Source organism: Trachemys scripta, chromosome 7, assembly GCF_013100865.1.
Source record: "Trachemys scripta elegans isolate TJP31775 chromosome 7, CAS_Tse_1.0, whole genome shotgun sequence".
Classification (NCBI taxonomy): Eukaryota; Metazoa; Chordata; order Testudines; family Emydidae; genus Trachemys; species Trachemys scripta.
This window is the reverse complement of record NC_048304.1, coordinates 18,516,928-18,533,385: the sequence shown is the minus strand read 5'-3', so window position 1 is coordinate 18,533,385 and position 16,458 is coordinate 18,516,928. Positions and strand designations below refer to the sequence as shown.

Here is a 16,458-nt window from a genome sequence, read left to right as displayed (position 1 = left end):
AAAAGCATGTAAACAACATGTGAAGGTTGGGGCAAGGACCGGGTTGAAGCTCTGCATTTGAATCTAATCCATAATGCCTTCACCCTGTGAAGCACCTAATGAACTATACATACAGTGCAGCTTTAATCTATGCATCTCAAACTGGGTGTGTATTTTCACCCATTTTACAGATGGAAAGAATGAGATGAAGAGAGGTTAATGTTCTGACTTTCAAAGGTGCTGGGCACATGCAGCTCCCACTGACTTCAGTGGGAGTTGAGATGCTCAGCACATCAGAAAATCAAGCCCTTAATGATTTACCCAAGGCCATAGCATGACTCCTTAATGTACAACAGAATGGAATCCTCTTTTTCCTCACTCCTGGTCCCCTGCTTTAACCACCTCTCCAGACTTCCACATCTGTGGCATACTTGGTAATTGTTTTATTGAGTAGTTTTTGCAATATCTGAGTGCTTGTACTTTCATATTACATGAAGGTACAATGTCAAGAAAAGCAGGAATAATATTTAAGTGGGGGATATTTTAAGAAGAATATAATATGAAAAATGTGGGGCTCTTTTAAAGGTTACAACTAACTCTTAACAACAACATAGCAATAAAATATACTTTGCTATTCAAAGGGATTCTGGTGCCCAAATGTTCTGGAGATGGGGACCTTAAAAACCTGACTAACAGAGCCCAGCAATACATACAATAAAATTATAGTAGGTATTTGGTCCATAAAGTTAGCAGATTTAGCATCAGTTGAGAGGCCTCACCCAGGCAATGAATGAATCACCCATTCAGACTTGGTCATTAAATTAACATGTTCTGGAGATTCGTTTTTCCCCTTCGCTAGAAGAATACAGAAGTGAAAACAACTGTTTGCAACGGCAGGGACTGCCCCCTCCTCTTTGGCTGCCATGGGGGCTTGGCGGAGAAGCTATGCATTATAGATATTAATACAATGCCAAAGCCCTCTGCTGGGAAAAGCCTTTGACTATGTGCTCCTCGGTCATTATAAACAAGACACACAAACACCTACATGCAAACAGGGAGCGCAGAACCTGAGGTCTCACAGCAATCGGGATGCCACAGGCAGGGGTCCCTTCACCCTGGCCACGGGGGGGCTAAACTGAGGGTTCCCAGCCAGCGGAGTCCCTGTGTGCCTGCCCCGGGCACTGGCTGCTCCCGGCCAGCTCAGGGGCAGGGGAGATGGACGCGTGGCCGACCAGCAAGTGTGTGACTTGTCGCCCACACAACATCCAGCCCGATCCCTCCTCGGCCAATCAGGAGCCAGGACGCGGGGCCGTTGCTATGGTCTCCAAACTGCAACACTTCCCAGGCTCTGCACCAGCGACAATGCAAGTGAGAGAAGCCGGGGCGGGTGCCTGCTCCTGCCTCCCGTCCCGTGCCCCTGAGGGGGGCAGCCGCAGCTACCTTGTGGGCCCCCCCTGCGAACGGCGCCTTCCCTCGCTGCCTGCCCACGGGCCGGCGCGGTAGAGCTGGGTGCAGACTTGCCAGCCTGTTCCGGGAGCCGCCAGGTAGGGCAGGACTCTGGCCTGGCAGCCTGGAAGTCTCCGCTGTTTTGCAGCTGCATGGGAAGGAAAGGTGCCAGCGCCACGCCCATTAGCAGCCCCTTCTCGCTAAGAACCGGTCCACTCTGGCTTGACTCTGCTGAGACAGTTTAGCTTGAGACGCTGGGTCTGATGGCTACAGCAGGGACCTTAGCCGCTGTCACTCACTCCAGCCTCAGCATAGTAATGCCTGCTCTCCAGTCAAGCGTTTTAAAAAATTCCAGCATCATCTTGAGGTTGTCAGCTTGGCATTAGGAACACGGAACTGGCTGGTCTGGTTCTTGAGGTAGGGGCTAAATATTTTATAAAATGAAGCAAATTTCATTTTGCTGATGGCTGCAGGAAACGCGTGCATACATATCAAATAAGACGATGCTACCACTTACGCTTGCTCTAAAGCAATATGAAGCACTAGAAAATTAGCATGATAATCTGAGCCTCTTCCAGGGTTGTGATGTCATGCCCTATACTTTGTGAATACTAATAAACACAGATGAGGACTAGAGAGATCCCAGAGTTCAGGAGCCTGTTGTGTGATGAATTATTGTGTTTTTTACTCTTTTACTGGACCAAAACTACCAAATAATACAAGACCAGCCCATTTCTAACTTCATATTGACACTCCTCCTCAACCTCTCTTGTGATGAAATAGTTATAATACGAAGCTTTCACATTGCACTTTTCATTCATAGATCTCAAAGTGCTTTACAAGTAGTTCAGTATCATTATCCCCATTTTACAGGTGTCATCCAGCAGGTCAGTGGCAGAGCCAGGAATTGAACCCACGTCTCCTGAGTCCCTGTCCAGTGCTCTGAAAGGTGAAATGTAAATGTCACGATTAATTTCTTATATTTTATTACAAAGGAGGTCTGCACTGTCTTCACAGTAGTGTCCATCTAGGTTCCTTTTTATTGTATCATGCATTATTTCATCTTAGCTTTGGAAGGTCATATCTGATTTCAGCTCATTGTCATTTTTTTAAGGATCCCACAAATATTTCGAAGCAAAATTAACACCATAGAGTTTGACACACTGAATTTTGAAACAATTTATCTGGTTTTAGTTAAGGGGACACCATGACTGGGGAAGATTTGCTCAGAGACACTACCAGCGTCAAGCCGGAACTGGTCTTACAGCACTGTTTTAAACAATACAAACTCAGAGATTTGTATCCAAAGTTTTTCTTTAAAGTGAAACCAAGTAAATTTGGGCCACCCAAATCCAGACGTCGCATTATTATCGCGCCTCCAATGGTAAGACCAGCTTCTGATGGTTCAAAACCCATTCAGACCACTGCCATCGATGAAAAGGAAGAAGCTTCTGCCTGGCAAGTGACCCCTGAGGTAGAAAGCTGTCCCCACACTCCAGAAGAACCTTCAGAGGCAGGAGATGATCTACCAAAGCTGGAAGCTTGGATAACGGAAAGGAGAAAGCTCCGGTCTCAACTGGATAGCCTTGTGGATGTTGAAAAATGGCTACGTCAAAAACTTTGCACCAGTGAGCAAGAAGATAGAGTCCTGGAAAACTTACAAAACTGCAGAGCAATGAGGAAGGCTGAAAGGCAGTTAGCTGCGACCAGAAATCTTGAAGTAAGTGTAGGCCTCATTCCTCGGCCCTTTGAATTACTGCACTGCCGCACCTGGAAGTCACACCTCACTATTACACTGATCATTTGAATTTAACAACTGTAGCTGAACAGAGGGAGATTGGAGGGCAGTCAGGTAAGTTCTCTTTCTATGGGTGCTAGTGTCAGTCCCGTATCCTTGCAGATTCTCATCAGTAAAATTACAGAAAGTGAGACAATTATACAACCAACCTATTCAGATTGTTCCCCTGGAGACTGGTTACTTCTGCATAGGAAGAGGTAATTCAGCCAGGCTGTATTGGAGGAGTTTCTCTGAAATTCTACCTTTTGGGGCAGCAGCTGCACTTCCCTGGAATTAGCTGGACATTCCATCCCTTAAAGCTGCAGGCTGACAGGGCACAGAGCAGTCCATCTGAAGTTCCTCTGTGTACTAACTCCCTGCTCCCCTGATGCTGGGCCCTGGCAAAGCAGCTTTTGCAGCAACTATAGTGAAAACCCTGTGGTGAAAGACCCTGCAGGTTGGTGCTGCTGAATTCCTCCCCAATACAACCTCTGGGCATCCAGGAAGTTCAAAACTGTCTATTGCTGGCCCTCCCATCCAGTCCCGACCTCTTCCATCAGCACTGCCTGCACTATGCATAGTCCTCATGGAGTGACTTGGGCGGTGTTGGGGACAGGGGTAAATGTGGAACAGTACTGCAGAGGCAGCACTTCCGTCTCGTGGGTCTCCAGGAAAAGCCTCCTGGACTCCAGTTCCTGCTGACCATGGAGGCAGAGGGGATTATATGGCCTCTGGTCAGGGTGAGGAAAGACTGAATCCAAAATAAGGTCATCTTGAGGGGTATGGAACATACCAGGGCCAGGTCTTTTACTGGTGTAAATCAGTATAACTCCATTAATGTCAATGGAGCTGTACCCATTTATACCAGCTGATCCTCCATCACTTTACACTCTTCACACTTCCATGTCCTGATTGAATTTCTCATTAGGATGAAACTGATCTCATGATTATTCTTCAATCTCTTCCAGAACCTGCTGCCAAAGCACGACCTGCCTCCTCGAAGAAGAGTCATCCCCATTATCAACGCTCCCTATCCCCAGTCCCTCATCACCCTGCATAACCTTCTGCACAAACAAAAGCTCAAGATGGTGGACTTATTCAGGAAGGCGGATAAGGACAAGAAGCAGTTCATGAGATCAGACTTCATTAAAGTTATCAAGGGGGTATGGAGAAAACAGGTTAAGAATATAAGGCTGAAATTCTGCCCTAGTTCTGTCAGTGTAACTCCCCTGAAGCCAACGAGAAGGGCTGATCTCACAACAATGGGTCCTCCTCTCCCCATGGTTACACTGATTTTAGAAATGATCTATGGGGAATTAATCTTCAGAGATTTTACTCCACAACCTGTGAAAATCTGTAGGGAGAAGGGAAAGAGAATTTATGTGCATATTTAGATGACCCAAGAGTGTGTGAATCACAGCTGAGGACGAAACCCACAGCCACATTGTCCAAAAGAAACTCACAGGCCAATTCGGATTCTGCCCTATGTGCAGATCTGCTGTTGGTTTCCATAACAGTGATAATATAGGTTCCTTCAGTCTGAGGGAGCTCAAGATGCTTTACAGACCATTAATTAGCCTCACAACCCAAGCTGTGAGGTAGGGGTGTGTGAATGGAGAAGCAATGGTCCAGTGGGGAGGGTGCTGGACTGGACTCCAGACACCTAAGTTCTATTCCTGGCTGTCTTGCGGGCCTGCTGTGTGACTTGAGTAAGTCACTTCACCTCTTTGTACCTCAATTTCTCCTACCACCCTTTGTCTGTGGACTGTCATTTACAATTTATGTGTACAGTGCCTACCACAACACAGCCTTGATCTCAGTTGGTGCCATTAGATGTTACTCTAATATGTCTAGTAACAATACTCATTTGACAGATGTTGAAACTGAAGGCCAAAGATGCAAAGTGACTTGTCCAAGGCCACCCAGCCTCTCAGTGGCAAAGCTTGGAGTAGACTCCATGGATCTTAATTCCAAGAGGTAATGGGCTTAATCTGCAGCAAGGGAGATTCAGGTTTGATATTAGAGAAAAAATTCTAACTTTAAGAATAGTTAATGTCTGGAATGAGGTTGTAGAATCCCATCACTGGAAAGTCAGGGATGGTCTAGGTTTATATGGTCCTGCCACAGCACAGGGAGTGGGACTTGATAATTTCTCGAGATCCCTTCAGACCTACATTTCTATGATTCTGTGATTCTCCAGCCAGCATCTTTCAACACCATCTTTCAATACCATGGTAGTAGTGCACATGGAGCAACTTCAGAACTGGTCCCAAGGGCTTTATGGCAGCCTTCAATCTTATTATGATCACATTTGAATTTTTTTCTTTTTAAAGGCCAAAGTCCCTATCAGTGACAATGACCTGGAAGATGTGATCATCTTCCTTACTTCTTCAAAACGTGGGAATTTTATAACCAGTGACGATCTGGTTGAATGTCAAAATATATGGCTGGATACAATGAGAGATCAGACGAAACAACCTGGGGAGAGAAAAACAGGTAAGAAAAAGGAACTTGCGGTAGGAAAATTATTCTTCATTCTTAGGAGCATGGGAATCGCCACACTGGGTCCATTTAGTACAATATCCTGTCTCCGACAATGGGCAGCAGCAGATGCTTCACATGAAGAGTAAGATGCCCACAGTAGCAGATGTGGGATAATCTGCCCCCACATTAGGTCTCATCCTGGTCATTAATAGAGATTTGCTTAAACCCTAAGTTTAATATCCTTTCCAGAATTTGGTTGACATTCTTGGCCCCCTCCAGCCAGATGGCTGAAAACTAGAACCTTTGACACAAATGCCCTTCCACTCAAACTCTGGGATTTTGGATAGAATGGACCCAAGATTCAAGCCACCCCTGGTTTTGCAAAACCCAACTTCCTTGGCTCATCTCTACGTGAAAGCTTGTTCGTGTACACGTGTTACCTTATGCTACAGTCTCACCAGTCAAGAGGTGAAAGGAGAAATGCCTAAAAGTGCTGAGAAATACGTAGCACTTTACAGCTTCAAAATACCCTGCAAAAATTAACTTATTCCTCAGAGCAATTAATTGGTATTTCTGAAATGCTTTGAGAGCCTCAGAGGAAAGACACTAGAGAAGGCCACAGTATTATTAAAGTATTAGGATTAAAGACAAATATCCCACTGGGGTAAGCATCATTATTTGTATTGTATAGCTGAGTAAACTGAGGCACAGAGAGGTTAAGTGACTTGCCCAAGGCCCAATGGTGAGTCAGTGTTGGAGCTCGGAATAGAACTCAGGGTGCCCCACAACAAGTCCTGTGCTCAGATGTTTCCTACAAACACTTATTTGGAGGGTTACAATTTAGTTCTCCCCCAGTTCGGGCCTATCTCTATCACCGTTGCTGCGAAACAAAGGTCTGATTCTGAAGGAATGTGACAGAAGGCAGCATTTGCCAAGCACTTCCAAGTTGAGCTTCCACTCAGGAAAATGAAATCAGACACCACACCATTCTCCAACTCTGCCGTGTGTCATTAAAGGGCTCCCCTTATTTTAAGTCCTCATAATATGATCCTCCCTCTCTTTTCTTATGGCCTTTTAAATGGTTAACGATGTTGACGTTTAAAGCATCATCCTTGGCTTCTGAGCGAGCAGCCACTGAGCCGAACAAGGCAGCTCATGCAGCTAAGCTATTGTTTCAAGCTCCCTGCTATTTTAGGCAGACACCACTGCCTTGGTTATGTTCGGGTCACATTTTGATGGTGAAATCATAACAGCGAGAGACTTTCTTTTTTTCAAACAGAAAGTTGCAAGTCAGCGTCTGGAGAATAATGGAGAGCTCTTGCCACCGTCTGCTCTTCCCCCACCCCCCAAGCTAGTTCTGGTCTCTCCACTCCCTCTGCCCCCATCTAGTCCTCCTTGCAATGGGCACTTTGGGAAACACTGCTGTATGATCAACGTTACCTAATGTCAAACAAATTCTCTCTCAAATAAAGGTGGAAGGTACCATAGTCCAGTGGCGAGATGGGGAATCAGGGGATCTGGATTTTGGCCCTGGCAGAGATTTACTTGTAAAAGTCAGTCTGCCTCTCTGTATCTCAGTTTCCCGATGTATAAAATGTGGATAATGACACATCCTCTTTTGTAAAGCTCTGTGAATCGAGTGTTATCATTAGTAAAGGGGGTGGAGGGAGGAGGGTCAACATAAACCCAGGAACTCTTTAGTTACTTTCAAGACTTTTCAATAAAACGCTTTAAGGAATCATTTCAAACTAGAGGTGGGTTAAGCTGTAAAATGCGGGTCTGGCTACAAATCTGGATCCAGAGCTCCGGTCTAAGCCTGTTGCTAACTCAAAATTTGCACAGAAAGCAAAGCCCGTTGTTCATTCTTTCATGAGTTCTGATCAGGTCAGATGTTTATTTTCTGCTACATGCTAAGTTAATGTCTTCGTTTCTTGTGATTCTACAGCATGTCCCCGATTTCACACCCGAAAAGCTATTTCTAAAACTGTTAGTCGGCCAGCATCTGCTGCTGGCAAAACCAAAGAGACACAGCCACTAGCTCCTAGTGAACCTGGAGCAAAGTTAACGCTGTTAGAAGTTCCTCCTATCCACACCGAACCGGATCACAGACCTCTAACCTATGAGGAAATGGAGGAGATTGGGAAGAGATGCAGAGATAGGAAACGATGGGAGAAGGTACTGCATATCTGCAGAGAAATTATTAATTTACTTATGCTTTGCATTTCAGGCCTTCCCATGTGTCTGACAGATTGAGGATGAAATAGCAGTTTAGAAAAAAACAAACCAAAACAAGGGCTTTTAATGTGAATATTTATTGATTAGTAATCTTTTGCCCTTCTGTATATAGCACCTTCTATCTAAAAAAAACAAGGAGTCTGGTGGCACCTTAAAGACTAACAGATTTATTTGGGCATAAGCTTTCGTGGGTAAAAACCTCACAAAAGGTTTTTACCCACAAAAGCTTATGCCCAAATAAATCTGTTAGTCTTTAAGGTGCCACCAGACTCCTTGTTTTTTTTAGATAGAAGGTGCTATATACAGAAGGGCAAAAGATTACTAATCAATAAATATTCACATTAAAAGCCCTTGTTTTGGTTTGTTTTTTTCTAAACTGCTATTTCATCCTCAATCTGTCAGACACATGGGAAGGCCTGAAATGCAAAGCATAAGTAAATTAATAATTTCTCTGCAGATATGCAGTACCTTCTCCCATCGTTTCCTATCTCTGCATCTCTTCCCAATCTCCTCCATTTCCTCATAGGTTAGAGGTCTGTGATCCGGTTCGGTGTGGATAGGAGGAACTTCTAACAGCGTTAANGCATCCGAAGAAGTGAGGTTTTTACCCACAAAAGCTTATGCCCAAATAAATCTGTTAGTCTTTAAGGTGCCACCAGACTCCTTGTTGTTTTTGTAGATACAGACTAACACGGCAACCCCCTGATACTTGACACCTTCTATCTGATGCTCTCCCTTTATAAACAATTAATTTTGCCTCCAGCACTCTGAGGTATAGGTATTTTATTCTCTTTCTTACAGAGGGGTGAATAGAGGCACAGCTAAATATAAGTGATTTACATATCCCAGAATGGAAAGTCCATCAAGGTCATCTTTTCTACTCCATCTGCTCACCAAAACAGGATTAATCCCTATGGGATATCTGCAAGCCCTTTGTCCTGTCTTTTCTATATATCCCGCAGCAGGACTCACAATGGGTCAGTAGCAGAGTTGGGAATAGAACTCAGGAGTTCTCTCTCCCACCACTGCATGCTCTAACCACTAGGTAGCACCACTGATGGGAGAGGTTCTTAAAAAAAAAAATCAGGATGCATTGGCCCAGCTATTTGTATCTTCTGAAACTAACAATCTCACCTCCCAGGGTTTGATGAATCTCCAGGGCACACATTGTAATGGAAATTAATGCTAAAGACATGCCAAGAGCAAGGGGAACAAAACTATAAGGCTCATTTGTTTCAAAAGAACTCTGAAAAATACAACTACAGTGTTTTCTAGTGCAAATTCTTGTGCAATTCACTGCTGTGTAGACAACTAATGCACCACTCGAAATGTGGCTTATGCGGGATATGAGTGTGCCTGGGCCTTGTACTGGCCCTCTACACAAGATGGATTTCATTCACAAACCAGTGCCTGTGCTCATGAAAACACACTTACCCATTTTGCATGCACAGAATTCCATTTGTACACACAAACAGTGCCTTCTGAGCCACAGTCATCCCTGGCATAACTTCACTGAGGTGAGTGGAATTACACCAGGGATTCATTTAGCCCTTTGGCCATGAAAATATTCTATCCAGCTCCTCTAATGGGAACCTGCCCTTTACTTGCAGGCCAAGGTCAATCCAATACAATGGATGGAACGCTGTCGACTGGTGAGATCTGGAAACAAGGCCATTGATGAACATTGCTTGCCATCTACAATGGAGAGTGAAATGGGGGAAATAATTGATCAGCATCGAAGGACCTGCTACATGGTCTATCTGCAGTGTCTCAAATTATGCAAAGAATATAACATTCCGCTTACCGAAAAGGTCCTGGAAAAAGGTAAAGCAAAACCTCGGGCTTGCTGTAAATGTGCTACCTCAGAACAATTCAGGGTAAGCTTTGCCCTCCAGCCCAAATGCGTGGCTCTTATTTTAGGGTTTCCTATGGGTGGGAAACAGACGCTAACATAGATGGGTGAAGAATGAGGTGTATTTGCAGTTCCGTGTATAGCAACAGGATTGGTCTAGCAGTGGATGCTGCTGGTTAGGATTAAAATACATTGAGAGCGCTAAGGAAGGATTGGAATAGCAAGCGGTGCTCCAAATCAGGAGTGAGGCTCCTAGAGTAGAGCGGTGTTAGGAGATTCCAGCTCAGCCTAGCAAGAGATACTGCAGGTGAAGACAAGAGATGGACTGGCAGGACTGGAATAGCAGGAGTGCTGCAGGTCAGGATTGAAGAGCACTGGGAGAGCTCTGTAGATTAAGCTTGCACAGGGTCTGCCTGCACTACGCCAGACTCAAACCATTTCTGTTAGTCCCTCACTTCACTGAGCTCATAATCCATTCAAAATGTTTAGCAGGTCACGTGCCATATAGTTATTATTACTGCTTTGTTTTTATTGCGTTCTTTGCTGACAGCCCTGCTGTACCCAGGAGACAAAATAATAAAAGAAGGAGCATATGTGCGGAAGATCAGACAGCCGGGGGGTCCCTATACAACAATGGATGGGAGTCACCACCAAAGACGACTGCTTTTAAGCAGACAAGGATTAAGAAATGCATTAAAAAGGAACGCCAAAAATGGGTTTGTTCAAAGAGTTTCTACTGTAGTGGACCACTTAGTGGGCTATAAACCTATAGTGACTTATCTCCAAGCAGCAGCATGGCCTAGTGGCTGAAACACTGGACTGGAAATCAGGAGACCAGGGTCTTTTCCAATTTCTGCCACTGATCGGCTGTGTGACCTTGAGCAAATCACTTCACTTTTCTGTTCCTTTGTTTCTCTTCTTGCCCTTTGTCTATTTAGAGTGCAAGATCTTTGCGGCAGAGACTTGGTGTATGTCAAATGCTAACACAATGCCCCAGTCTTAGTTTATTAATAATAATTAAAAGGGATGCTGGTATAACATCAGTAGGCAGCTTCAGGCTTTTTTTTTTTAGACAAGGAGGCAAAAGTTGTTGATTTTGGTGGGGTGTGGGAATTTTCCTTCACTAGCTCAAGTGTCTCTTCCAGGGCATGTGTACCCTATAGCAGATGACCATGTTTGCTTTAGGTATGGAGCATACAGTTTCCCCTGTTGGCCCTGTGATCCAGTGTCCATGAGACACAAGGGAAAGTCACACACAGTATGCCCAATTCGCCTGTTACTGTCACTGGTTTGACAACAGTGTAACTCAGAGTAACTCCACTGAAGTCAACTATTTACGTGGTTGTAAGTAAGAGAGGAATCAAATCCAATGAGTGGAAACGTTCCTGCTGCCATCTTGTGATTCATTCCTCTTTGCCCAAACCCCATTTTGCTGGCCCTTCTGGCGAGATATGATACAGCATCCAATATGGTGTGTATCTGTATTGGGATGAAATAGATTCGGGGGCAGCCTCTGATAAGATCATGACAGTGAATGACCCAGATTCTCCTCTCAGTTCCACTGACACTGTTGCACTGGTGTCAATGTGTGTTGTCATCTGTACAAAGGGGCTAGTGCTACTTACCCACCTACCTCATGGGGCATTGGGAGGATTGCTTCATTGATGTCTGCACAGTGCCTTGAACTTACCAAGTGCTATACAGATGTTAAGTATTCTTACGTACCATGATGATGGTGAAAACCTGAACGGAACATCTAGCACATGTACAATTACTTATTCAGCATCTTTCCCCACTGCCTTATTATTTATGTAGCTCCATGGATACACCTGATAATTTACAGACATGTAGAAAGATAAGGGAATTTTCCCCAATGAGCTTCCAGTCTGTTGGTTGAGATCTCTACCAAAAAGTGTATTCATAGTTTGAAATGATTCCTGTTTGATCTTCCCTGCTAGAATGCATGGTACAGGGATTAAGGGGCAACTACATGGAAAGCAGAAGGCATACAGAGGCAGCTGGATGTCATTTGAGGATTATGAACAGTTAACAAGGTCTGTGCAGAGAATGGTTTACTCCATATACAATAGCGAAGCAGAGGCAACCAATGGCTAAGTTGGCTTCAAGAACACTTTTTCCCAACAACCAGTCAGACACAGCTTTATTCAGAAGCTACTGGAGTTCTGAAGCCTTGTCAGTATGGGAGAGTTTTACCAGTTATACTGATATAGTTTTACAGAGTAGGTATACTGGTATAACCTCATATGTAGATACACTTGTACCAGAATATGGGTGGCCATATGGTGGGTTATAAATACATATAATTTAATATAATTTTGCCTGCATTTGTACTGTGGTCGTGGGTGGCCAGTGACCTGGCCATTGGGGGAGGCTAGTCCCCTCTCCCTTTCCCCTTCCCCACAGGAGCCCTGAGCACCCCCAGCGCTGTGTCACTGGGCAGCCCAGATGCAGTGCCCCAGCCCTGGAGCGCTGGGCAGCACGGCCGCAGCGCCCCCAGCCTCTGGCGGCCCGGTGACATGGTCCAAGCGCTAGGCGGGCAGCGTGGCCCCAGCGCCAGCTGCCCCGAGTCCCCGTGGCAGGCCGCCCAGGCCAGGGCAGAGCGCCAGGAACTGCAGGAGGGGGGCTGAGGATGGAGTGCGGCCATGGCCATGCCAGGCTGTTTGGGAAGGCACAGCCTCCCCCAGCCTATGATACCTGCCACCCATGACTGGTTTAATTTCAGTATGTGGCTCTCTGCCACTTTCTATCCTGAGCTGTTCTGCCATGTTCCTGTTAAACAGCTGCCACGTTCCACCCCACAATTGGCTGCATTTCAGTGATGGCTAAAGAAATCCCTGGACAGTGAATATAATTAATTGAGCATTTTGGTTTCTTTAAGTGAAAGGCATTATATAAATATGTTATTGATAATTTAGCTCATATTTTTCAGACATCTGCATGCGAAGTGGTCTAATCTGAGCTACAAGTCTCACGACAATAACTTCTGGCCAGGTCACCTTCTGGACAAGCTGCGTATTTACCTCCCACAGATAGAGCCTAGTCAGGAGCATGCCCTGTTCAGCTATGTTCGTCCAACACCACCTGTCTATCCTGGTGTCTACAACCCACACCGCAGCTGGCCAATGAGTGACCAGGGATACGTGACCTATGGAAATACTGAGACTCAAAAGTATTGATGTTGTCTGGGACAGTAATGCTATGCATAATGAAAGCTTTGTGATCCCTCAGTCACCTCCGTGGACTTAGGCCACCATCATAAGCAAAATAAAGCTATCAAAGCTATAAAAGTACGCCTTCCCAAAGTTATGGGGGTCTTGACGGAGCAGTTGACTTCTAGATTGGCAAGTTTCTGTTCCTTGTGACTCATAACACAATACCTGGGGACAGTCAATGAAATTGAAAGGTGGCAAATTCAAAACTGATAATATTAGTCTGTGGAACTCAGCACCATAAGACATTGTTGAGGCTAAGAATTTAGAAAGATTCAAAAAGGGATGGAGCATTCATAAAGATAACAAGAATATCTAGACTTATAATAGTTAATGCTAATAAAAATTCTGGGAGAGATATTAACCTCATCTTTCAGGACAAAAACCAAACTAACTATTAAGGATCAGGATAAAACCTAATTTGGGGGTCAGATTATTCCACATGCACCTATTGTAGAGTTTCTTGCACTTTCCACTGGAGCGTCTGGTGGTAGCCACTGTCCAAGACAGGATATTACACTCAGATCTGATTGAATCTGGCAATTCCTCTGTTCCTGTGATTCGAATCCAGCTCTTTGGTGACCCATGTAAAATGCACTTGGCAAGTCTCAGTCTAGTTTCCACCAGCAGATAGATCCAAGTCACAAAAACTGCCATCACAACTAGCCGCACTTATTGGCAGCCTTGGGATGGAAGAGTGAGTGGACCATGATGGTGACTAAACTAACCTGTCACACCCGTAGAGGTCAGGGTCAAGGCACAGGGGGGTGGGAGGGGAGGGGAAACGTGCTCTCCTGCTGCCCACACTGTACCTGTTCAGAAGGATTTTGATTTCCATGATAAAAATGTCTTGATGGACCAACACTTGAAACCTGCCAATTCTCACGCAGCCTGGGGACACTAGACTATGAGAGAAGGAACACTGGTTGTTGGGACACTGGTCTTATCCCGGCCCCTTTGAGCAGCATGATGGGATCTTTAACCGCCACCTGCTCAGCCAGAGATGGGGGGATAGTGACCCCAATTTAATTTAACAGGCTGATGAAAGATTTAAATATAGATATAAATAAATAAATGTACCTTTCTCCTCCCCTGCAAAAAAAAAAAAAAAAAAAAAGGCCAATCTCATAGAGAAGGGAATTTTATTTTAAAACATTTTTCAACAGCAGGTTCTGACGCAGAGTTTTCATACTATACGGAATGCATGTTTTAGCTATTCATTTTGAACTGTATTCTCTTTCTTCAAAACACAGCACAGGTAGCAATCAAATGGAATTTATGGAGATCTCTCAGTAACATGGATTATGGTTATTTAGCTATGCTGTATACAATTTAACCAGACAGTTCCAGGCATAAAGATCTTTCCTTGAAAATATTTATGAACAGGCTAGTTAGTAAATAGAAAAGTTTTAGAACATTGAATGTTATGCACCTCACAGTACTGTGAATAGCTGGTGCCAATCAGAAAAGTGTAGTTACAAAAATGTCTCAAAAAATAAAAATCAAGTTTGTTTTTTACATTAAGTTGTGGCTTTATTCATAAAATACAATGTACACGATGGGTTTATTTATTTATTTTTTAAAGATCTGCTCTAGGAATTATCTTGGGGAAGTTCACTGGCCTGTGCTGTGTAAGAGGTCAGAGTAGATGATCACAATGGCCCCTTCTGGCCTTTGAACATATGAAACAATAAATGGGTTTATTCAAACTGTTAAATCACTAGTCACATTGGAAACTTTCAGAGTTTACAATTCTAAGGGTGATGTCTGCTCAGCAGGTTGAATGCACCTACTTCATTGCTGAGCGACCCAAGTGAAATTCAAGAGAATGTGCCAGCATGTGATAATACTGATCAGGCTCAAGTGGAACGTTAACTGATGATCAACAGCATCACTGGGGAGATGTGGGACCAGGAGCAAATGACCAGCAGTGTGCTGCCATTTTAACAGAAAATTACAAAGTATAACATCCCAAGAGATCCTAGAGTGCTTTGCAGACATCATCTGCTACTATTGAAATACACCTTAAAGCAGGTTGGTGTGGTAGTCTTTACAAGTTCTCTGTCTGTGCTCCTCTAATAACCCCTGCTCCACACAGAGCTTAAAGCCATAATTAGGGCCCCCTTTATGCAGATACTTAATTTTAAGCACACGAGTAGTCCTATTAACTTCCAGAGTCTACTCAGGAGTTTAAAGTTAAAACAGTTACATAGGTACTTACAAGACTGGATTCTAGAACTAGGATATCCCTACAGGAGAGGATAGAGATAGGATCTTACAAAAATATGATAGGATCCTCAAACAAGCTTAGCAAGGGTATAAATGGGATTCTGAAGGAAAAGGTATAAACAGATAAAATATGTTCCCAAAGACTTGATATACCATTGAAAGCTTTAAAAACATTCTAGTCCCAAGGTTCTCTAAAAGTACATCCACTCAACAGAGCCCCACTTGAGTCCCTGCTTAGAATCCATTAACTCATTTCATTTTATGGTTCAGCCCTATTGGGGTAGGTACCTGGATCTCCCAGGTGCATCCTATAAGAGAGGCAGCAAACAACCTCATATAGCCATGTGGACTTAATCCCAGTCATATAAGGTAACCTCACCCTAAAGTAAAATTATTAGAAAAATACCAATTTATTCCTTTGCTGGTATCCTATAGTGACTGTCAAATTCTCCCAAGCCTACTTCTAAGCAGGGAACTAAGGGATACATTTCAAGAACTAGAATTGCAAGGGCAATGCAGGGACACAGAATGCAGTTACTGTACCTAGATTTGGTTAAATCCTCAGGGCAAAGAGCTAGTCTCGTGATAAGTGCCAGGTCTTTTCTAATTACCAGGGCAGCCAAAACTTCCCAGATTAGTTTTACATCCTGTCCAAAAATATCACTAATTACATGAGCCAACTGGATCCAGTTGCAGGAGGACTGAAACTAGGGTTACCATTCGTCCGCATTTACCCGGACATGTCCTCCTTTTTGTGTTAAAAATAGCGTCCGGGGGGGAATTTGTAAATCACTCAAAATGTCTGGGATTTCCCCCCCATGCAGAGCGAGGCGCAGCTGGGAAGGCTGCAGGAAAATCAGCCGCTCGCATGGGGGCTCTGGCAGCCAGAGCCCTTCCCCTGCAGCTTGCCGGGCTGGACTCTGGAGCAGCTGTAGAGCTCCTCTTCCCTGCCCCTCCCTCCCCCGCATTCTGAGCCAGCCGGCCTGCTGGGCCGTTTGCTCCTCCTCCCCTGCAGCCCAGTGCCCCGCTCCGGCAGCACTGTGTGGGGGCAGGGACCGGGTTGTGTGTTGCGCTGGGGAGCGCAGCCACGTGTCCGGCTCTGCACAGAGCCCAACACCATGTTCTGAGCGGCAGGGTAAGGGGGCCAGGGGGCAGGAGAAGGGGCAGGGGAGCTTCTGGAGGGGGCAGTCAAGAGACGGGGGGGGGGTCGGGAGTTCGGGGGGGGG

General features: G+C 44.8%; 1 protein-coding gene across 1 annotated transcript; it reads left to right on the top strand.

Annotated features, from left to right (window-relative positions):
• The first annotated feature begins 910 nt into the window (after nt 1-910).
• EFCAB12 (EF-hand calcium binding domain 12) lies at nt 911-14,050 on the top strand. Its single transcript, XM_034777605.1, has 8 exons — nt 911-3,145; nt 4,171-4,365; nt 5,536-5,698; nt 7,632-7,861; nt 9,532-9,745; nt 10,324-10,489; nt 11,732-11,827; nt 12,724-14,050. The coding sequence occupies exons 1-8, from the start codon at nt 2,633-2,635 to the stop codon at nt 12,968-12,970; spliced, it is 1,824 nt and encodes a 607-aa protein (XP_034633496.1). The 5' UTR covers nt 911-2,632; the 3' UTR covers nt 12,971-14,050.
• The last annotated feature ends 2,408 nt before the right edge of the window (nt 14,051-16,458 follow it).

What these genes read in the sequence shown, in the direction of transcription:
- EFCAB12 (XM_034777605.1), top strand. Translation starts at nt 2,633, where the DNA reads ATGACTGGGGAAGATTTGCTCAGAGACACTACCAGCGTCAAGCCGGAA. An exon ending in TCATTAAAGTTATCAAGGGG is followed by an intron (nt 4,366 to 5,535) that starts GTATGGAGAAAA and finishes TTCTTTTTAAAG; the next exon opens with GCCAAAGTCCCTATCAGTGA. An exon ending in AAAAGGAACGCCAAAAATGG is followed by an intron (nt 10,490 to 11,731) that starts GTTTGTTCAAAG and finishes CTTCCCTGCTAG; the next exon opens with AATGCATGGTACAGGGATTA.